The sequence below is a fragment of the Saccostrea cucullata genome, unplaced genomic scaffold (assembly GCF_032062105.1).
Source record: "Saccostrea cucullata isolate Sc308-1 unplaced genomic scaffold, CSIRO_AGI_Scuc_v1 ctg17615, whole genome shotgun sequence".
NCBI classification, from domain to species: Eukaryota; Metazoa; Mollusca; class Bivalvia; order Ostreida; family Ostreidae; genus Saccostrea; species Saccostrea cuccullata.
Window position 1 is genome coordinate 550 of NW_026928837.1, and position 23592 is coordinate 24141.

At 34.3% G+C, this 23592-nt stretch overlaps 3 protein-coding genes across 3 annotated transcripts; all 3 read right to left on the reverse strand.

The window, feature by feature from the left end:
• Positions 1–542: 542 nt before the first annotated feature.
• On the reverse strand, positions 543–3311 carry LOC134278887 (signal peptide peptidase-like 2B). Its single transcript, XM_062761186.1, has 4 exons — positions 3161–3311; positions 1984–2109; positions 950–1141; positions 543–622 (listed from the first exon to the last, which is right to left on the reverse strand). Exons 1-4 carry the CDS (start codon positions 3230–3232, stop codon positions 578–580), a joined length of 435 nt encoding a protein of 144 aa, XP_062617170.1. The 5' UTR covers positions 3233–3311; the 3' UTR covers positions 543–577.
• A 16596-nt stretch (positions 3312–19907) lies between these two features.
• On the reverse strand, positions 19908–21011 carry LOC134278886 (uncharacterized). The gene has a single exon (XM_062761185.1). It carries the CDS (start codon positions 21009–21011, stop codon positions 19908–19910), a length of 1104 nt encoding a protein of 367 aa, XP_062617169.1.
• Positions 21012–21127: 116 nt separating this feature from the next.
• LOC134278888 (uncharacterized) lies at positions 21128–22186 on the reverse strand. The gene has a single exon (XM_062761187.1). The coding sequence runs from the start codon at positions 22184–22186 to the stop codon at positions 21128–21130; it is 1059 nt and encodes a 352-aa protein (XP_062617171.1).
• Positions 22187–23592: the final 1406 nt, after the last annotated feature.

Sequence of the window (23592 nt, forward strand, 5' to 3'; positions counted from 1 at the left end):
AAATGACAAGAAAAATCATGGCTATATAATATATAAAAAGTATTATAAATTTAATTTTAAAAGGGAGGATTTCTTATCACGATTACAATCGATAAATAAATTGATTTTAATTTCCGTGTCAAAACATGAGTTAACGTACATTTATTCCAAACAAACCAACCTGCGTATGAAGCTAGTATCATGGAATTAAATAAAATTATTTTTTCAAAACAAGTGTGACAACATTGTAACATTGTTCATGAGTCAAGTGAATTTATATTTATAAGACAAACCTGTACGTGTCGCTTTTCTTCGAGACATTCCTCCTGGCCATGCTCTGTATCATTGCAGGAGGGTACAGGGCAGGAGTGGTCAAAACATCAGGGTAAGGATGATTGTAAGGGGGGATCGAAATTTTGGGGTAAGGACAATATAAGTAATTCTAAAATATTCATTTATCTGCATGCTTTGCACTTGCAGTATCAACTGACATGTTTATTTGATGCATCTCCTACATGTACATTTTAAAAAATAACAAATAAAAGTTAAAATGTTATAATTACCAGAATGTCTAAGAAGTCTGTAGATTTGATGCTGGCTACGATGATGTTGATTGTGTCGTCTGATTGGCCCCGGGGTAGATCTGGAAATTATCATACAGTCTGTACAATTAAATTAGAATGCGACTTGAATACAGAGTTCATACAGTGTAGTAAATTTTGAGAAAAAAATACTATTGGAAGCATAGTTTTATATTAACATGACTGAGCATTTCCAATATGTTAGAATGATTGAGAGACATGACATACCCATGTGATCACAAAATATGTATATATACAAGTTAGAGATTTACAATTAGTTTTTTCAGAAAGATTGTCATGAATCTGTGTACCCGTCTTATGTACACATACTTTGTCTGAAATTTATCTGGTACCCAGACACCTTCCTGTTTCCTGGTTCCCACCCCTACCTTGTTTTCGGACACAATCAATATCCCCGCTGCACCGTGTTTCTTGGCCATCATGGCTTTCTCTGTGAAGGTACAGGTTCGATTACCTCTGGAGAAGGCCACGATTTTACCTCTGACGTCAGTTTTATTGGTGTAAACACTACTGGAAAAACAGCCCTCATCTTGGGACAAGTTCACCAGGCCATAGGCCTTCTGAATAAAAAAAAAAAAGAAGGAATACAAGCTAACTCAAAAAGGACTTGATCAATTTCTATGTATAATTGTGTACACCTATGTAATTCAGTGTCTTTAGATCAAATAATTACATCAGGACTATATTTCCATAGGCCTGTTTTACTGTATTGTAATTCATCTGTATGGTGCAAGTTTGATTTAGTACAAAATCAATATTGCTATTAAATAATTTCCTTCTAAATGTACAGTGTTATATAGCTTAATAGGCATTTTGTAGATATTACAATTATTGACACAGTCCATGTATAACAAACTCTAGTAAAACTATTTTTTGAAAAAAAAAATCTTGAGCAGTATCATTGTAGTAGCAGAGCAGCACATCATAATGAACTAGCATTAATGAACACAGCTCTTCAGCTGTGAACTGCTACACCAAATGAAATAAATCCTGTAATTTATCTCTGCCACTTGGTACAATCTATACAGACATGTATAGATGTGAAGAATAAATTATGTCACTGTGTTAGATTTATTCAATCAACTTTTTATTTCCTTAAAGTCAACTGTGAGACACACTAGTGGTTAGAACATCTGTCTAGAGTTGCAAAGTGAAGGAGTTGCTCCTTTTGTCGTGGGTTCAAATTCTACTGTGGAATGTGGAGCCCTGAGCATGCCGAGTGCCAAGTATACGAAAAAATTTTGCACAACCGGAAAGTTGTGGCGTCTAATTAAGAGTGAAAAATTCTCAAGAGGGACATTAATTAACGTTACAATAAACAATTAAATCAAGTCATATCCTTAAAAACTGCAAAATGTAGATAGTTGTTTGTGTCATTTTATATGCATGATATAATACCTACAGCTTTTGACTTCTCTTGTGGGAGAGAATGGAAGAATGGATTGTACAGAACACAGAAATGGTCTCCCCATTCACTGTTAGAGGAATTCTGTCTGGCAAAAATCACAGCATTGCCATCACACGCAACCTAAAAAAGGATGATTACACAAAACATGACTGTAATATTTAAATTATATTCTACTGTTAGTCTGTTACAAATGAGTACATGTCGTACAATGTTGATCATATTTATAAATTAAACAAACTTCAGACAAGACATCAAGGAAAATGTGTTATTGAAAAAGCAAATTAAAGAAGTTTAAGCACTGTTAAGTATCAAACAAAAAGATAAATTTGAAAAAAAAAATTTGTCCTGTTTAATGACGTAATATGACCATTGCTCACAAAGATGATCATTTTTAAAATTTTCCCAGTCTAGAGTCACCTACTACTTCATGTAACATGATTATCGAGTTTTGAATCATTGTTATCCATGGGGCCTAAAAAAAATCATTTGTTAATGTTTGCAGTTGCCTACCGACTCTCTGAAAATACACCTGACCCAAACTATTTTTTAGCCATTTTGTTTTATTCTTTTTTTTTTCTTCAATTTTTTTTTAGAATATTGAAAAGGTTTCATTTTCAAATTTTGTTTTAATCAGTAAGTGATCTTTAATAAGAGTGGAACTTACTCATGTTTAGTAGCCATGTGACTGCGTGCTAAGTCAAACGACACTGTCTCAGGATGATCTGTATTTTAGATCTAACATACGCTTCTGTTTTGACATCATCACATAAGTAAAATGGGGTGGGGGGGAGGAGGAGAACTCAAAGTTGAATTTTATTATTAACACGTTGAACAGTGTTTAATTAAAAGAGGATTTTCTGATGTGTGTTAATCTGTAAGACAGTTAATCTTAGTTGATTTAAATCTGTCCTCAATCTGCCAATATTTAAATAGTAAAACTCTTTCTTACTCTCTCATGTAAATAAAATTGCTTTAAAGGCACAACTTGAGGGAGACATGACATGTATCGACTGGTTCTGGGGGCCATTAAACAACTCCCACCTCGAACTGTTGACTATCATCTGACCATGACTATATGGTGACAATAAACATATGGGAGATAGGCCTACCTTTTGTATGGTTAATTATTATTATTCCATAACACAGATTGAGGAAACACTTTATACTTTACCTTCTCGATTCCACAAAAACAAATTAAGACAAGAAGACAAGTAAATCCACATCTGATGTTCGTTAATTCCATGTTTATGTTTTCATTCTTCCTTCTTGTTGCACTTTCACTTTTCACTTTACACGAGCTTGCGCACTGACATTTAAAGAAAGACAACTCGATCTCCAACCCATTTTCTCCTTCATTCGGGATATTACAGAGTTATCTGTCCATTAGACTATCTCAGATTTCTTAGCTGCAGAACTGTAGACAAGCTCTCCGTTTTTTCAATGGGTGGCACTGTAGCTCTCCGGTGTGTCAATATATTTTTTCGGAGAGCTACAGTTCAGCAGCTAGAGCATTCTTACAGGCACGAAGCATCGTTTTTGAAACGGGGGGGGGGGGGGGCCCCAGACAAAATTTTTCTTTTAATAGATAGTTTTCGATAGGCCTGAATTTAGCGAAAGTTACCTCCCGTTGGCCGCCATATTGGAGGTCGACTCAGTGATTTTCCCTCTTTGTCTTACCAAGTTTAAGAGGATGTAGCAGAAATATTTGGTGGAAAATCTTTAATGAATAATTTTTTTTAAATAGAGGAGGCTTCCAAAATTTATATACTTCAGAAAAGTAATGATTTCTAATTCAAAATAGCAAATATAAAAATTTTAAATTGGTTGAACAATGAAGGAATATGATCATTTGGACCTCCAGTATGGCGGCCAACGGGAAGTAACTCTTGGTCAATCGAAAACTATCTATAAGCTGGGAAGGGTGACAAGCCCCCCCCACCCCCCCCAAAAAAAAACAACTAGAAAATCCTATTTCTTGGGGGGGGGGGGTATTAGAGGCCAACTTCTCTCAGTACCAATTTTTGGCATACAATACTGCATTTCCTTCAATGTACATTTTCAATAGAAAAAGTAATGTTTGGAAAAAAATGCCCCCGCCCCCTGTTGCTTCATGCCTGTGTTAATTTCCTTTTTATGCTCCCGTAAACGAAGTTTCGGGGGTATAAAGTTTTTGTTGTGTCCGTCCCTCTGTCTGTCTAGCTGTCTCTTTGTCTGCCTCTCCGTCTATTTGTCCACTAAAACTTTAACCGTGCCCATAACTTTTGATTTAGTGGAGCTATGACTTTCATATTTCACAACATTTCAAGAATCTTCGAAAAGTTTTAAATTATAGAATTGTTTAAAACCAATTCTGAGTGCGAACAATATACATGTATTTGCACTGTTATCATTTAAATTTAGAGAAAAAAAAAACTTTTGTTAAGTTTAGAACCACAAATTACCACCTTGCAAATGAAACAGGTAGATGGAATGGTACTAAACGAAATGAAAGTTTGTAGCTTCTGCAGTTAGGAGAAGAATATCATTATACTTTAGAATGTAGTGCTATAAAACCTACGGAGGAAAGTTTATTTGAGTAAAAAATTTTGCTCTAATCCAAATATTATCAAGTTTTGTGAAGTCATGTGCCAAAATGAAGTAGATTCTTTAACACAATTATGTAGATTTGTTTCTGAAATTAATAGTATTGTCTTACTTTATCACCTTCTGAGTTTGACACAGTTTTACACAAAATTCTAAACTTTTATTTCGGTCATAACTTTTGAATGGTAGACAGTAGGACTTTCATACTTCATATACTACAGTATATGTATTTTCTGTTGCAAGACCTTTCATAAGATTAAAACAACTTTAACCTTTTGACTTTGACCTTTGAGATTTCTGTACTTATTTAAAAAACTGTAATCTTGGTTATAATTTTTGAATGGTAAGGGTTATGACTTTCATATTTCACATATGTAATCCGTGAGAAAAGTCCTTCTATATGATTCCAACAACTTTTGACCTTGACCTCAGAGTCTGACCTACTTTTTAAAAACAAATATTGTCCATGACTTTTGAAGGGCTGAGGCTAGGGCTTTTATACTTCACATATGTAATCCTTGTGACAAGACCTTTCATTGGATATCAACAACCTTACCCTTTGATCTTGGAGTTTGATCTACTTTTTAAAAAAATTCAGCGTGCCAAAATGTTTGGACAGTTAGGCTATGGCTTTCATACTTCACATATGCATGAATGATAGATACCAATGTTTATTAACATGATATGGTATATGGATTGGATTACAAGTACATGTACCTTAATGGGAAGGACTTTTGCAGACACCTTTAGATATAGAATTATAATCAATCGAATAAATCGAGCACTTCTTTCTTTGTAATAATTTATTTATTTTAATATTCTGATATCGTTGACTAGATAATTTGATTAACTAATAGATTTTATTCATTATTTGAACGTTTTTATCATGAACAGAATTGAAAGAGAAAATAAACAACATGTACATGTAAAACTGTTTAATGGAAATAATTTTTCACAAAGTAACAAAAGTAACAATAAAATCCCCCCACCCCCAAGAAATAAATAATACTTATTTAATGAAAAATGATGCACATTTGAATTATGACCCATTAAAGACAGTGCATGAAATATGTTCTAATACATATCTCAAAATCTCCCCAGCTTAAAGAAAAATGCCCTTATTTCTCACATGAAACGTCTCTAAATATAGAACGGCCGGCCTGCAATAACACCCTAGTTTAGTGAATTATAATCTATGGTTTCTCTGAAATTTGATATTGGGTCGCGTGGTTCAGCACCAGGGCTAAATATAGGTATAAACACTAAAGGGATTCCGAAGTATTTTTTTCACTTAACAATCCAAGCTTCCGTCCTCTGTAGCAAGCTTCCCAGAAACGCTTCCCGAACGAGAGAAACCGGAAGTAAATGTCCACGTGGCATTAGCACAATTCCTAACAATGTGTCCATTCCGGTCCTATGTGTCTCATGAACCTGAAGCAGCACATGCGCATAAGGGGTATCCGGATTTTGGTCTTTATTAAAGGATCCTTGGTGATTCAAATTCACATATGTTCCTTTGTAAAGCAGTTTGGGTTTGGATACACGATCGAAAAATGTCGGTAGAATGTTTACATTTTTAGCCAATTGGATTGCTTCGTTCATTTCAAAGCTCGTTGGCTGTGTCAAATCTGTAGAAGGTCTAAATTGCAAACACCAGCTGTCTGAAACATGGTCTGCTTGAGTAGCAGACATATTTTGCCTCCTCCATGCACAATCAAAATTATGTAAATTCCTTGCCTTTAAAACACCTCGACTCATTTTGTTATGATTTTATTGCATCATAAAACGAATAGAAATGTAGCATGCACTTCGTAAATTATCCAAAATTTCAGCACATTTTATCCCGAATGTCCATGTTCATTTATAAGGGGGCAGGAAAGAGACATAAAATATTAAATTCACTTTGTCTTACGTTTAAAACTGCACAAAATATTGCTAAGATATTTCACTTAGTAAAAGCGCATTTAATATATCAGTTTTGAGGATAACTTTGTATAAATCAAATAGAAATACATTTCATTCAGAATGAGAAATGAAGATGGGTTGCCTGTTTAAGGGTTGTCGATACCTTTTTTGTTTTAGCCGTCTTTCCTCTATGGAAAACGAACTGGTCATTCTTTAACAGAATGGACAGTTTTCCAAAAAGTCTAGACACTTACAGGCAACTTTATAAATTGATATGGGAGTTTGCTCAATACATAGTTTTAAGAAAGGACAACACAGATAGAAGATCGTATTTAAATATAAACCTACGAATGACAATAACTGCCTGCCTGGCCCGCCATACAGCGTAGATAACGACTGTGTACTTTTATCAGCGGTCTGGATGTTGACCCGTGGAATGTTGTGTTATACTTACAGGTCAACCCTCTCACGGGGATAAGTCGTGATCGTATACGTATTTGATGTCCACGGAAGTTAAATACACAAATATAGGTAATGTTTTAAAAATTGAGGATCCCGAATAAAAAGCGACATTAATGCATTAAGGACAGAGGAGACGTTCCTAAATAATAGATGGATTTTTCAAAGATTTTGTCATTGAAGCATTGCTACTTAAACATGTTTACTCAGAAAAAATTGAGGTACGTTACCAGGCATTTCTTCAAACAAACAGGGGTAGTTTTCCTTATATAATCCTTTTTGGGAAGAAAAATAATTTTCCTATTTCAAATGTTTAAGTATTTAGAAACTGGTTTAGAAATCAGAATGTTTTCACGGGGTCTTTCTTAAATTTTCTTTGGAGTATTGAAATAATGTGTCTCATATAGTTTCTTTTGCAGATAAACCCTTAAAAAGATAATCGCATCAATTAAAGGTAATGTTCTTTATGTGTGTGTTGGGAAGGGGAGGGGGTCATCAAAATTAAATTTGAGTTAATTTCATCATAATAAATTAATAAAATTTGTTAAAATTAATGTCTTTTTGCTCGGGAAATAGAAGTTTTTGACAAAATGCATGTGATAACTTTTAATTTAAACTACTACTGTATCTGAAGCCTTGCAAGTAATGAAATTTTTTTTTCAATTAATCCATCTGAAACACCAAATTGTGTTCAAAGTTCGTTCATAAAATTTATTCGATGCAGTAGCCCTTTTCACAAAAAATCTTACAACTAAGAGCACCCCCCCCCCCCATTCTACACCATTATTTTAGCTGCAAAAAATCTTATTTTTTTATTACATTTCAGAAATATTTTATGAATAAATTTGATTCAATTATTTAGAAAAATATTTTTATCAAATAAAAAAGAAAGTGTGGTAGAATTTAAGTCTTACTCGTATTTTTTTTTCAGTCTTTAATACGCTTCAACTTTCAACTACTGAAACAAAATAACAATGCTAACAGATGAAGTATAGAAACAAAAGAAAAAAATTCCATTCAAAATTTTAGGGTTTCAATATTATTAAGAAAAAGCATAAAGAAAGCAAGTACATATAGCATCAAATATTACAGCATATTGAATTGTCATACACATTAATGTAGATTAATAAGGATACCTCATCTTTTTGCACGACTTAAAAAAATGTTTAATTTGAAATTAAATCACCACAGTTATAAACATATAAAACATACAAATTTTATATATTGTCTGCCACAATGTAACAAAATAAATTAAAGTAAAATCATGGACTTATCAAATCCATAAAAATACACTAGTCCAAAGAAGCATCTGGGGTTTTTGGGGGTGCAAATCAGTTTGGAGGGGGCACAATTAGAGAAAATGTCTTGAAATAAATAAAGTGGAAATACATAAAGTAAGTACATTTTAGTTTTTCAATCGTATATTTTTTTTGGCATTTTAGGGGGGGGGGGGGGGGGTGTCATTGTTCTAACTGGCCGGATATAGTTCAAAGGATTGTTCTTTCTCTAAAAACCCTTTTCTTTAAATATCCTTCGGTTTTTAGCCAAAATACATACTGTCACAAGTTTCACTTTAGACTTAAGACATGTATCTAGTTGTCTTAAGATTATGATAGATCTTACGCTAATCATAAGATATGACAGTTTTGTGAAACGGCTACGGCGAAATCTTACGATAATTTTCGGTCTTAAGACAGATCTTAGTCATAAGAAAGATTTGTGAAACGGGCCCCTGGTCTGCAAATCACATATATATACTGTCGATCAGAAACTCAATATCTTTTTGATGTCAAAAATTGGGAATTTTTAAGCTGTTGATTTTGGTAAAATAGTGTGATTTCAAATTGTCCAAGAGTTCCTTAGAATTTTCAATTATACACATCTTATTTACACCACTTCTTGAATATATTGTTGAACAGTTTCTCCTTCACTACTGTTAATATCTTAGTGAGGAGTAAAGAAAGAGACTTGGTTGAACATTTACTGGAACCCACTATGTTTCTTTGTTTGAAATGATAATATACATGTATTATCAAACTCAAATTATTACATTTTAACGGCCGAAAACATCTGTTTGACCGGCTCCGCTTACGCGTCGCCGGTAAAACTCAGCATTAACGGTCACAAATACCAACTTAGAAGATACTTATTCACTAAAACCAAGCAATTTTTTTTATTTATAACTCCACTAATCTTACTTGTGATGTTTTGAGGTCTATTTTTTAAAGATTTGATGTACTCTCGAATTATACATTCCGTCCCGAACTTTTGAGATGGCTTATTTCATTTATCTTAATGAGTCAGGATTTTGAGTTTAAATTGATGAATTGCTAGTTATTTTAGGCTCGTTTGAGAACTTTCAATCATATAGAGACGTTACCATAGACTGGAGAAGGGCTTAAAATTATGGCCTTAATTAGGTACTCAAAGCTATTGGGCAGTGAAGAGCCTTTATCGTGCCAACGTCTGCCCTGGCACGGGGTCTTGGTTCTGAAGGTTTTATCCCAAAGACCCGCAACTTTCACCTCACAGTACCGAGCGCTTAGTGAAAGTAAATCGCGGTCGGAACTCTACGGTGGCCTATATGAGCCGTCAAAATACAAGTAAGAGTAGCTATATTATGTAATCAATCGCAAAACGCATGAAGTAGTAGTATTTGATTTTATCCCTTCTAAGTTTACAGATAATCTTACAATTAATCTAAGGAATGTTAAGCAGTCTCGAGTGTATTTTGTCTCAAGATTTGTACATGTACAAATTTATGTTACTACTTCATGCGTTTTGCCATTGATTCTGCGTACATATGAGAACTACTCTTGTAATTTGACGGCTCATATCGACCATCGTAGAACTTAAACCTACGCACCCCTACTAATGTGTTCGGAACCTTTTATTTTTCTGTGTTCTGCAAATTATAAAACCCGATGAGTTCAGAGTAGCTCTGGCAGTGGCTCTGGCGAGAGTTAGCGAGACTTCAGCGAGATAGGGTAAATTATTCAAGGAAATTTGGCTAGGAAGTGACTAGCATGTGGAGGCATGGTAATCAGAAAAATTATGTTGCGTTTCAGTGTTCACCACCCTAGAATCAGCTGATAATGTCTGTAGAAATGTACTTCAATCAATCGATCTCTTTTACATTCATTCAAACTTATTCTCTATAATACAATTTTCTGCAGTCATGAATTAAAATTTCATTTTTGGCAAATATTTTTGCATGGGAACCGGGACTATATTTTTTGGCGTTAGAATAGCAAATGAGGCACCAGCATGATTTTAACTGACCAATCAGCTGAATGAGTATTGCATTATGGGTTACTACGAATACTGAAGAAAGTAAAATCTTATGGTAAATGAAAAGCATTTTTTAAAATATTATTTTCATGCTCATAATTACAAACAAATCATTTGATAAATAAACGGCTGAAGTCTAGGTTCCTGAAAGTCATACTGTAAAAGCTGAATTTGCGTCTGTATTAGATCCTTTGTTGTACTATCGGTGAATGCAGTTGCCAGGTGGATTCCCTGGCCGAACACGTGATCACGAACGTAAACAATGTTTTGTTCATTTAAATGCATAAGAGATGCTGCTCGTTTTCCTTACTTTTGAAGCGCTGGTGTTCTGAACGAGACACAAACTACATTTTATTAAACATTTATTTTCCATTTAACAACGAATTAAAAACGCCTGTAACATTTTTCATACTTTCTTATCTATTATTATTTTGCAGTCCATAAACATGATCGTAGATTGACCTGAACTACGTGTTCGAAGTAAAATGTAAACATGTATTTGGCGTAAACGTTGCTATTCATCCAACGATTGGTCATTTGCCCGTGGTTAGATCCTCTGTGCGCATTTATAACAATATCCATATAAGGCAAACAAAGGTTTGTCAGTGTAGATGATAATGCACATTTTTTACTCGGGAATCGGTCACTTGTGAGTTTTAATTTTCGCCGAAAAGTGTAAGATATATTGTTATTTTAACACCCCTCCTTAAGTCACCCTTTTTCTGTTGAAAGTCATGAAAGTCTTTCACAAAGGTCTGGAAATATTTATTACAGGACATGTTTTTAAAAAGAAACAGGCTATAGCAATATCATGTTTACTGCCGATTTTATTTATAAAACCGGTTCTACCCTATAACCTTTGAATAGAGCAACCTAAACCACGTGTCATGAATTTAAATCACAATAACATTAGTAGGGGTGTACGACCTTCAAGAAGTAAGCGATCTGCCGAAATGAGTTACCTTGGCTGTAATTGGAGCAAAGAGAATAAACGTCATAAAGATTAAAATTTAGATAAAATCGTGCTTAAGGAGGAATGCCATAACAACTTTTTATTTTATAAATCTTTGAGTCAACTTTTTTAAACAATGGTTTCAGCATTGAAAGGCCAACATTAGCCCTTAATTATTTCATCTGATGTTTTTTTTGTATTTTTTCAAAGAAAATTAAAAATATTATTTACATCCAAATTAGATGCTTTCTTGAAAAAAAAAATTGCTTTAAATGAGTGCATCACATGAATACCAAATAAGATATATAAAGAAAAGCCGTATAAATATCAAATTTTTATAAATACAAAAAATATTGATGAAAAATAAAACATATAATTTTTGAATTTTTTTTTCAACTTGTGGCTAAAATCTTCTTAAAACCAGTCACAACTCGGGAGAAAATGTTCATTAATCTTATTTATAAAAGAAATTGAAACAAAATAGCCAAATTTTAGAGAAATTATTTTTTTTTATTTTGGCCAGTCCCGATGAAAATTAAATCGATAAATTACATTTGTCCAAATACACTAGTCTGATAAGGTGTATTATTAAGGGCTAAAACTTATTCAAGCTGACAATAAAATGGATTTCTTCATTGTAAATACTTGAAGAAACAATAAACTAGAGTTTTATTCATTTTCTGTTAATTTTGATCAGACCAGTTTAATTTCGATCGGGTTACGTCCAAACACTAAAAAAATTATTTCTCCAAAGTTTCTCAATTTCGTTTCAAATTCTCTGTCAAATGTGATTGACAAACATGTTGTGACTAGTTTTATGGTGTTTTTACCATAGGTTTAAAAAATATTCACAAATAATGTGTTTTATTTTCATGAATAATTTTCTATAAAAAAAATTTAAAATGTGTAATCGCCCTTCCTTTACTTAATTTATAAGATATTCATATGATGCATTCATTTACATCAATCTTTTAACTCGAAAAGAACTTATTTGGACATAAATATATATATATTTTCATTTTCTTTGAAAAAATACAAAATTAATATCAAAGAATTTAAAAGAGCTAATGTCGGCCTTTCAATGCTGAAATCATCGTTTAAAAAGGATGACCCAAAGATCTATAAAATAAAAAGTTGTTGTTGTATTCCACCTTTATTAGGAAGTCTTGATATATTCAAAAAGATTTTAAGTTCAAAAAGTTATTAAATAATACTTTTAGCTGCAAGTGTTGCCATTAATTTCTAAAACAGCATACAGACTGATGGAATTCTATATGCAAAGAAGTTGACGATGACATGCAGTAAAATGCTGCGTGACGTTTTTCGTACTTATTGTAAGTCCATTATTATACCCCCTGCTTGAAAAGTGGGAGGGTATTTAGTAATCAGGATATCCGTCCGTCTGTCTGTTCGTTCCACCGTCCGTCCACCTGTTACGCTTATCCGCAACTCCTCTTATACCACTGAATGAAATTTGATGAGACTGTGAAAGAATCTTTCTTACAGAATTCCATTGTGCATCTTCTTTTTTATTTTTTGATCCCACACATATTTTGTGTTTCCCATAGCAAAACTTGGACAGTGCCATTATATTCATATGGGAGGGGGTATCATTTAGTGAGTTTATTGCTCACAGTACCTCCAGTTTATACACTGAATTGACGACGAATTTTTCAGTTATTTTCCGATCATGACTAGGAGCACACGGCGGGTGTAACCGGTCGGTAGGATGCCATGTGATTTCATAATTGAATATGGACATAAAGTAAAGAAGACGTAATTTTAAGATGATTTATAAAAAATGTACTATTACTTTGGGAACAAAACATTTTTTTTTCATTCCTTCTATTCATAAATATATTTAAACGAAATCTTATCTTGTTTTATAATTTCCAAGCATAATACAAAGTCGATCTAAAAAAAAAAATAAGAATGTTTGGAAAGAAAAACGGACGACGTACTAGTAATTTAGTTACTATTTATTGATGCAAGCTGATCACTTGTGATGCATGTTTCTCAAAAATTGATAAATATTGAAAATACCACTTTTATCTAGTTTCACAAATACGTTACTGAATTTAATTTTTTCGTTTGCAACAGCTTGGTTTTCCTCAACTAATCCTGTTTGGTGGATACATTTCAGTCATGAAACTATTCTGATAAAAGTATTATCAATTATTATATCAAAATAATTTTCATGTGTATATATAGCTTTGAACAAAATTTCATTGTATTTTTTCTACTGGAAATATTTGATTTCATGTTATTATATTACAACCAAGGGAAGGAAGGGAGCTCAATTTAAAATCAATTTCTAATCTGCCTCCAAAAGTCTGCGCTAAAACTAAAAACTCAGTAATCATCTGTTACATAAACGGTTTTTGGCAAGGTTGGATGCGATGCTATATTTCTGGCATTGAATCACTGCACACATAAAAAAAAAATTTCAAAGACAATAAATGCTTCGTGAAATGATTGTCAATGTAAATAAATATTAAGATATAGTAAACGTACTGATTCTTAACTTTTCTTAATAAAGCTACAGAGGTTTAAATATGTTCACGCTTCCACTCCAAGAATAATAGTCATTTCTTATAATTTCATTTTAAAATAACTAATCAACTTTGGATGTAAAATTGTGTTGCTTTTTATGCGTTCAAATTTACCGTGCAATAATACAACTGTAGTAATGGAAGTGATCGGAAGCGAGGGGAGGTAATAACTGATACATAGATCTAGCAGCCATGATGCTTGTTAACATGAGGTGAGATCGAGTAACTGTTTGAAGTTAATGGTACTTTTATTAAATCTGTAATTTCCCATTGATTCCGAGGACTGGAAACGAGGGGATTGCATGGATAAGATGATTAAGCAGGTTGTCAAAGGGGTGTGTCCCTATACCAAACCAGAATGTACAAAATAATTTGCTTTCCTTATTTGAAATCAACCAATGAGAGGCGAGAATACAAACAAAATTAAATTATTCTGTGATAACTCTTCGATTGATTGATTGATTGATTGATTGTAAATATTGTTTAACGCCCCTCTCGAGATTTTTTTTTCAGATTGTCCTGTACTCTGCACTCGAGGCCATTGAGCAGTGAGGATTCTTTATCGTGCCAGCGCCTACCGTTACACGTGACCTACGTTTTTTAAGGTCATATCCGAAAGACCCGTGACTTTTGCTTCTAGTGCCGAGCGCTTGGCGAAGCAACAGTCATTACCTTTGTTAACGTCTCAGGAATGACGCAGCACCGCGAACGAGAATCGAGATCGGGCCTTCCGATCACGAAGCGAACTCTCTACCACCAGGCTGCCGTGACCGGTGATAACTCTTCGAAAGTAAGTGGACTTGATTTCTTGATAATTCTACTGGAATGTAATTTAGGCAAATAGATAGTCATTAGCTTAGGAAGTCTAATATGCATGCATGTAAATTTCGTTCGCGTCTTGTTTTTTTACGCTAAGTGGGCCAAATATGCATAATAATTATAAATCTTGTGCGGCTGTCTTTGTGTTTGACGTCGGTGGGCGAGTACTTTTGAAATTGACATCGGAGGCCTCGTGTTTGAATCTATTAGATTACATTTTTAAAATCTAAGTCTACAATTTTATTTCATTTCACAATGAAATGTAAATATAAGGAAACACTGTCTAGTTAGTATAGTATGCCAGGGACATCAACGATAGAGTGAAACGTGGGATGATTTATGCATAACAGGCAAAGCCTTTGTTTCCCACTATTGTTGATGCCCTGGCATACTATACTAACTAGACAGTGATTCCTTAAATTAACCGTTATGTATTGATAAGCTCGGAGAATTTCACGGTCAAACAAATACAAAAAATAGTACTAATTTATATTCCCTGAATACATGAATTTATATTGTCAATACAAACATTAAATAAATCTTATGAATATACAAGTTACCAACGAAGTAGAATCCCCATAAAACAATAAAATTTTGCTTGTTCACGAACATTGACCCACCACGGATGAAAATGAATTCGGAGTAGATTATTTATGTTCACGAGTTGAACTTTAGTCAAAGTTTTGTTTTATGCTCGTTCATTATTTGGCCTCGATATACTCTACAAGTACATGAAGTAAGATCCAGATTCAGAGTAAAATTGTATTTTCAGGTCATAAAACATAAATATTTGAAAAAATTGTTGTCCTAAAACATCTTCTAGTACGCACCTTCCCATGCTTAAATTACTTATTCTGATTTGTTCTCAATGTCTTTCCATAACAGTTTTCTAATAGAAAAGTGATAAAAAAATTACATTATAATTTTTATTTTCAAGAACAATAGTAATCTTGTTGCATCATGGACTACTGGTGTTTTAGCTGCTTCTCTTTATTTTTTCTCAAACCAACACTTGCTTGGTTTAGGACCGATTCTCCTTCCTGTACATTCACAACGATATGCTTTCTTTCTCAGAGGACATTTTGAATTCCTCTTTATACAACTTCCGGTATTGTAGCCAAGACATCTGCAGCGCTGTGGACAGGAGGGCCATAGTTTTCCAGTGAGAAAATAGCTCCATCGAGTACAACTACTCCAAGTGTCAAAGCAGTCTCCGATCAATCCTCCTTCAGTCTGTGGACAATTCGATACAAGAAGCAGGAAAATCATGGCTGATGCACCTAAGATTATCTTTCCAGCAGCCATTTTTTTATTTTCTGAAATGAAATGTTTATTTTCTGGAATTAAAGGTATATATGATTGGAAAATGTTATGATTTATATTGGTAAATAAAATTCAAATGAAAAGAAATGAAATGTTCATTTTCAATTTCTAGTTTATCAAATATATTCTGCAATGTGACTTTTTTGAATAGAGAGCAGAGAAAAACAGATGGACTAAATTAATATCTTTCAGAAAGAACACAATAATATGCTTGTATTAAGAATCTTTATCTTCTTGTCGACAGATACAAACAACTTTCGAGTAAATTTAGCTCTAAAAATAAGCATAATTATAATTTTCTGTCAAACAAACTTTCTTGTCAAACATCTTGAAGACATTTTCAAATGAATCACATGTCAAGAATTTTCTTAAATCAAATCGTTCAAACATTTTGCTAAGTTACATCCAATTTCAGCTTTTAAAATATCGATAGGATATTTCTTTTCAAGAAACAAATGATATTATAATAATATTATTTAGAATATACAATATAATTTTTCTACCCTGGCTATACTAAAATTTCTATTCTACAATCAAGTTTTCGGTATTGCATTTACCTTATCTTGGTTCTTTTACTGGAAACTGACTCAAAGCTTTGGATGAAGTTCTCTTTTATACATGTTTAAATATCCCGAGGATGCACTTTTTGGAAAAGAACAACAGATTTAAATACGCATACATTTAACCAGGAAATCTGATTAATTAATTTTGATTGAAAAGGTCTATGCAATTTCGTGAGCATTAGCAAATATGGAGACGAAACAAGACCCTAAAGAGAACATGCAATTTTATTCAATAAACAATATTCCAGTTTTTTTTTTTTATTTTCAGAGAAAGAAAAATCCTTATTTATTTGTTGTACTAGTATATTATGAACACTTTAGTTCTCTCTTTAAGAGCCTTAAAAACCTTTAATTGTTAAATAATATGGCAAGAACAAAGAGCTACGCATACTTACTCTCGACCATTTCAAAATAAATGGAATTTAGCGATTGTGTCTTATTTGAAGCAAAACAGAGTTCATTATTTAAAAAACAAAAATTGATTATTTTAACACAAGAGTGGGTCTTATTGCTCACCTGAGCACATAAGCTAGTTAAAAACACAAATCAGCTCAGAATGAAAAGTATATTTGTTGGGGGAGGTGGTGAATTTTCTATTACTTGAGAATGTCACTATATCAATTAAGTATGCATGTGTAATTTTGCCATACTTGAAAAGAAGATTTTTAAACATTTTTCAAAATATTTCTTGATCTCCGATTGTAATCCCTTTAATCCCCGCGGGACAATTATTTGATTAAATTTAAATTTTCACTACTTGCAGATGCTAATATGTCAATTTGACTAAAAAAAACTTTTCTGTTCTGGAGAAGAGTTTTTTCCATTATATTCGTATGCAAAACTTTTATCCTTCATTGTGGATCCGCCTTACCCCCAGGGGTCATGATTTGAACAAACTTGAATCTACCCTACCTGAGGATGCTTCCACATGACTTTCATCTTTTTAAAAAGATACCATTTTCCTTTAATTCATAATTATCTCCCCTTGGAAGAGAACGTGACCCTTCCTTTGAAGAAACTTAAATTCCCTTCACCCAAGGATACTTTGTGGCAAGTTTGGTTGAAATTGGCCCTGTGGTTCTTGAGAAGATGAAAATGTGAAAAGTTTACGACAACGACGCCAACATCAACGACGATGACAGACAGCGGACAAATTTTGATCAGAAAAGCTCACTTGAGCCTTCGGCTCTAATTTGAAATGGGTTACTGAGTATACGTCAACTGACGATTTTATGTTGTTTTCTGTAATCACATGTTCTCTGTCGTGAAACAAGGAAAGTTTTGGTCTGAAACTATTGAATAACAATTTTTGATTCTTGTAAAAAAAAAAGAATATTTTTTCATGAGGGATGATTTGAAAATATGTTTCCGTTACTTTGATAGTGATAACAAGTTTTACAAATATTTCAGAGATTTCTAGTTTCTGTTTTTTCCCCAAAAAGTTATGTTTGATGAAAAATGACATAATATAAATTTGAAAAATACGCGTTAGCTGTTTGTTATTGATTTGTATTGCTGATTCATGTTAGCGACAGAACGATACTATCGTTCCGCGTTTCTGATATTGATTTTCTATCGTTTGTCTGTTGTTTAATGAACATTTTCGGAATCTCATACACCTGACACCGTACTACGGACTGAGGACTTTCGAACAAAAGACCGCTTTCAGGGAATGTATAGAAATGCGTTTTCGGTCTTTCTTAAAGCTGCTTAATCCGAAACAGGCACATATTATGTACTGTTCAATGCCCAGAGAGAGATTGAGAAATTGTAAATGCGTATGTCTTTATTCAACTTCATTCATAGGAACATTCGCTCATAGGTTTCATCATATGTCAAAGTTCTCATACAATCCATAATACATCATCACATGACTGACATCATACGATTCATCATACGTTTCATCATACGTTCATCATACGTTAACATACAATTTACGAATAAGTAGTTTTTCCCCACTTCCAGAGATGCATTGAACAAAAGTACAGACCAGAGAATGATACCTTCCAGCGAATGTCACTGCTCGTGCAGTACTCAAGAATATTATGTGTACCCAAAAATTTATGACGTAATACACTGACATAATGGCGCTAAAATTTGAACATGAGTAAAATGGCTATAACAACCCAGCCCCCTAATTGTGGACAAAGTGACACAATTACTTCCAAAAAGCTGAATTCAAAACAATTTTCATACAATGTTTTGATAAAAAATCTATGACAAAAATTTACCATGTAGAACAAATATTGTCAAATCATGATACCTGCATAAATGTACAAAATTCCAAAATAATCCTAACAGAGTCCAAAAAATATACAAATTCTGCAGAAATTTATCCATTTCTAGAATAAGACACAATTTATCTACAGGACGTATTAAACTGTTCGTTGAAGTTTTAACTCTGACTTGACGCACAAAACCTTTGTCATCAGGGGGTCGTAACATAAAGGCTACTTAAGTCTTAGACCGTGCTTAAGTAGGACTTAAGTACAGTCTAAAACTTAAGACCGTAACTGGAAGCGTACTTAGCTTTGGCAATCTTAGCAAAACTTAGGCGGCCGGTAGAGGTGACTTAAGTATATCTTAACTTTCTTGTACATATTTTTAGAATTATTTAATGTTGACTTTCGATGTTTAAAGTTTCCTCTATTCATATTATGCATTAAAGAAAATAATTATCTATATTTGACGCTGATTTAAGAATTTTATTTTGTCGTTGGGAGGGGGGTGGTGTGATCACTGATCCCAATTTCACTCACAGCACAGCACTGGGCTAGCATACATGTAAATACAAAATTTAATTTTAGGGATACGTCTGAAATTAGTAGGACTTCGGTTATAGAAATATCCCAATTTTTGTTTTGTAGCCTTGATTATAAGTGTACATGTGTATATCATTAAACTTCTGCAGTTTTTGCTTCTGACATGCATGGCATTATACATAGCGGGGATTCAAAATGTATCGAACTTTTTAGAGTTTCAATTTCAAGTGAATAGGCGGTCGGTTATTTTTCTTGTCTGCGATAATAACAGGGTAAGTGAACATTTATCAAAACAAAAGAGTTACAAGAGGTAAACTGAAAACACCTCAGGTGATAAAACAACTGTCGTGAACATTTACAATGAACCACAATTCACCACTTTCTGACCGTGCAGTATTTGTTTTCAAATATTCCAAATAGTTTATAACATAATAATAATTTTAATACGAAATCTAATCTAACATAACTTAAACCGATATATAAGGACGTCAACTTTAACATGTAATTAATTAAAACCCTAACTCAATCACATTTTGCAATATATCTATATAAAATCAAAAAATATAGGTTGACTCATGTGAAATATTTTTAACATAAGTCTGACTTAGCTAGACCTAGCTTAGTTCTCTTTATGTTACGGTTTAAGACATACTTAAGCAGTACTTAGACAGGTCCTAAGATTGTGCCTAAACCGTACTTACGACCCTACTTAAGTCAAAAACTTAGCAAGTTTTATGTTACGAGCCCCTGGTAAAGTTTCTTGAATGATTCCTATAGGCCATGAATTCCTCGGAGCATTAGAATCGACAACCAGAATGATATCACCCACTGTGAAGTTTCTTTTTTCTTCACACCATTTCTGTCTCTCTTGAAGTAAGGGTAGATATTCACGCGTCCAGCGTTTCCAGAAAAGGTTTGCCATGTACTGAATCTGCTTCCAGCGTCGTCTACAATAGTTGTGTTCTTTCACAAAAACACCAGGAGGAAAGTTGGGTTTTGCTTTCATTATCAGTAAGTAGTTCGGTATTAAGGCCTCCAGGTCATCATGTTGATCTGAACATTTGGTAATGGGTCTTCCATTCAAAATAGACTCGATTTCGCACATCAAGGTATTGAGTCCTTCGTCATCCAAAACCTGTTCTTTCAGTACACTATTCAAGGTTTTTCTGACGGATCTGATTATTCTTTCCCAAACTCCCCGATGGTGAGATCCCGCAGGTGGATTAAATTTCCAGTCAATATTCTTCTGTAGCATAGAATCTTCAATCTGAGACACATTCAGTTCGTTGATGGCACTCCTTAACTTCCGCTCAGCTCCTACAAAGTTGGTACCATTGTCTGATCGCATCCTGACAACTTGACCTCGGCGAGCAATAAAGTGACGTAGTGCGTTGATGTATGAGTCGGTGTCCAGAGATGCTGCTACTTCTAAATGAACTGCACGACTGGTCAAACATGTAAATAGAACTCCATATCGTTTCACATGACTTCTCTTTTGCTTCACGATAAATGGTCCAAAATAATCTACACCTACTCTGGTGAATGGTGGTTCATCTGGGATCAGTCTATCTTCTGGTAAACTGGCCATCTTTTGTTCTCCAACACTTGATCCTTGACGACGACATATTGTGCACTTTGAGACAAGTTTACGTATTGCTGAAGCTGCATGAACTAGCCAATATTTCTCCCTCAAAACTGCCATCATATGGTTTCTACCGCTATGTTTCAAGTCTTCATGGATTTGTCTGAGAATCAAAGTCGAAATGTGATGGTTCTTGGGTAAGATAATAGGATGTTTACATTCAATTGGCATATTGGCTCTCTGAAGTCGTCCTCCTACCCGCAAAAGTCCATCTTTATCCAAAACTGGGTCGAGTTTTTGTATATAACTGTTTCGCTTCACATGCGAGTTTCCTTCTGCAAGAGTACTCAGTTCATCACAGAATCTTTCATGTTGTACATAACGCAAAATGGCGATTTCAGCTTTCTGTAAGTCATGAAGCGAAATGAGACATCTGGTAGGGATCCTGCTTTTTCATTAGATGATGGGTTGTCAATAAGTTTATTTCGTTGAATACGATGAAGTAATTTGCTGCGGATCTTCAAAATCCATGCTACGGTTTTCCTTAGCGTATACCAAGAAGAATGATGGTTGATAAGTTTCTCAACACCCATCAGGTCAACACTTGGTTCTACCTTGTGTATATCAGCTACTAATGCTCTTACTGATGCTTTTTTTACTTCCGGATCATCTAGTGTTTCATTCAAATTTTCTGTAGGTACTTCTGGCCAACAATCGACAGAAGTCCATAGAAATTCTGGAGCTTGGATCCAGCGTCCTTGCTGCACTATTTCATTTGCTGAAAGTCCTCTTGAAGCATAATCTGCAGGATTGAGTTTGGTATTAACATATCTCCATTCCTGTGGTGTTGATCCTTCATGATTAACAGCAAGTCTGTTAGCTACAAATGTGTGAAATCTTGATGTTTCATTTCTAATGTAACGTAACACAGCCATACTGTCTGTCCAGAAAACACTTTGGTCTATAGGAATGTCTAATTCTGCTTTTAGCATTTTATCGGTACGCACGGCAACTGTTGCTGCTGTCAGTTCTAGTCTTGGGATACTTGTTTGCTTCAAAGGAGCCACACGCGACTTTCCCATTATGAAAGAACAATGGACATCGTTGTTCACATTTTCCAATCGCAGATAAAACACAACCCCATAACCAACTTCACTGGCGTCCGAAAAATGGTGCAATTGGGCAGAACACACTGTTCCAAATCCAAAAGGTTTAACACATCTGTCTATCCTAAATTCTGAAAACTTCTGTAGGTCACAAAACCAGCTGTTCCACTGGTCAGAAATTTTCTCAGGTATGGTATCATCCCATCCAAGATGAATTCTACTTAACTCCTGAAGTATTTTCTTTGCTCTCAGCACGAACGGTGCCAGAAATCCCAAAGGATCAAAAACACTACTTATCATGGATAAGATTCCTCTTCGTGTAAGGGGTTTCTTATTAACGTCTATGTTGAAACGGAATGCATCTGATTACATTCACCACTGAACTCCTAAGGCTCTTTCAATCGGTAGTGCATCATAATCTAAGTCGAGGCCCTTGACTTCTTTTGCTCGCTCTGAGATTGGAATTGTCATCATGACATCTCTGTTGTTGCTTATCCACTTTGAAATGTGAAATCCTCCCCGAGTAAGAAGTCTTGGTATATCCTTAATTAAGTCGATAGCACAATCAACAGTCTTGACGGACTTAAGACAGTCATCAACATAAAAGTTCTTAAACACAGTGTTGATGATCTCAGAATCAAAGAGTTCTTCAGAATCTCTAGCAGTTTTTCTAAGAGCGTAATTAGCACAACTAGGCGATGATGATGCGCCAAACAAGTGTACTACCATCTGATACTCTACGATCTTCTTAGTTGTGTCTCCATCTTCCCACCACAGAAATCTAAGGAAGCTTGCATCTTGTTTTGGTACATGAACTTGGTAAAACATACTGTCTATGTCTCCCATCACTGCAATCTCCTCTCGTCTGAATCTCAATAGTGTACCCACAAGTGAACTAGTTAAGTTTGGTCAAGGTAAAAGTTGATCATTTAATGATGTGCCTTGAAATCTAGCTGCACAATCAAACACCACTCTCAATTTTTTTTTCTTTGAATGATACACTCCATGATGTGGCAGGTACCAAACTTTGCCATCTACTTGCTCTGCATCTTCAATTGGAACTTTGACAGCATATCCTTCGTTCATAATCTTGTTCATAAACTCACAATATTCACTGTGAAAGTTTTCATCACGATTGAATCGTTTTACAAGAGACGAAAACCGTTGTTCAGCTTGCTTCTTGTTGTTTGGTAATCTGACATCATTTGACTTAAATGGAAGTCCGATTTGATAATGTCCATCCTCAAAACAAATAGACTTTGATACAAGATCTAGAAACTTCCTGTCATCTCTGGATGGCTCATGTATGTCATCAATTGTCTTCTCACTGAAGTCGTCGTTAAACTGGTTACGAATCTGCTCTTCTAGCCTCATTGCGTCAATGCGATTGATAGATACACACAAATTACTGTCGTCATTTGGAGTCACTTCCAGTGGCCCATTGATGACCCAGCCTAGTAAGGTTTTCACTGCAAAGGGACCATTTTCTGCAATAGGAATAACATTCCACGGCTCTAATGCCTTTGGTGCATTGACACCAATCAAAAGTCCTACATCACACTCAATCACATTCAAGTCAATGTCATGGAAATGTGGCCATTCTTTTAAGTCTTCTGGAGAAATCACGTCCTTTCTGGACACTGGTAATGTAGACTGCGTAAAGACAGGCGGCAGTTCAAATGTATTTTCTCCGTGAATATCACTTA

Bases quoted from the DNA above. Each gene is read 5' to 3' on its own strand.
- LOC134278886 (XM_062761185.1), bottom strand. From the start codon at position 21,011: ATGCCAATTGAATGTAAACATCCTATTATCTTACCCAAGAACCATCAC.
- LOC134278888 (XM_062761187.1), bottom strand. From the start codon at position 22,186: ATGATAAGTAGTGTTTTTGATCCTTTGGGATTTCTGGCACCGTTCGTG.
- LOC134278887 (XM_062761186.1), bottom strand. From the start codon at position 3,232: ATGGAATTAACGAACATCAGATGTGGATTTACTTGTCTTCTTGTCTTA. The intron at 1,142-1,983 runs GTAGGTATTATA...TTTTTTATTCAG, and splicing joins CACAAGAGAAGTCAAAAGCT to AAGGCCTATGGCCTGGTGAA. The intron at 623-949 runs GTAGGGGTGGGA...GATAATTTCCAG, and splicing joins TGATTGTGTCCGAAAACAAG to ATCTACCCCGGGGCCAATCA.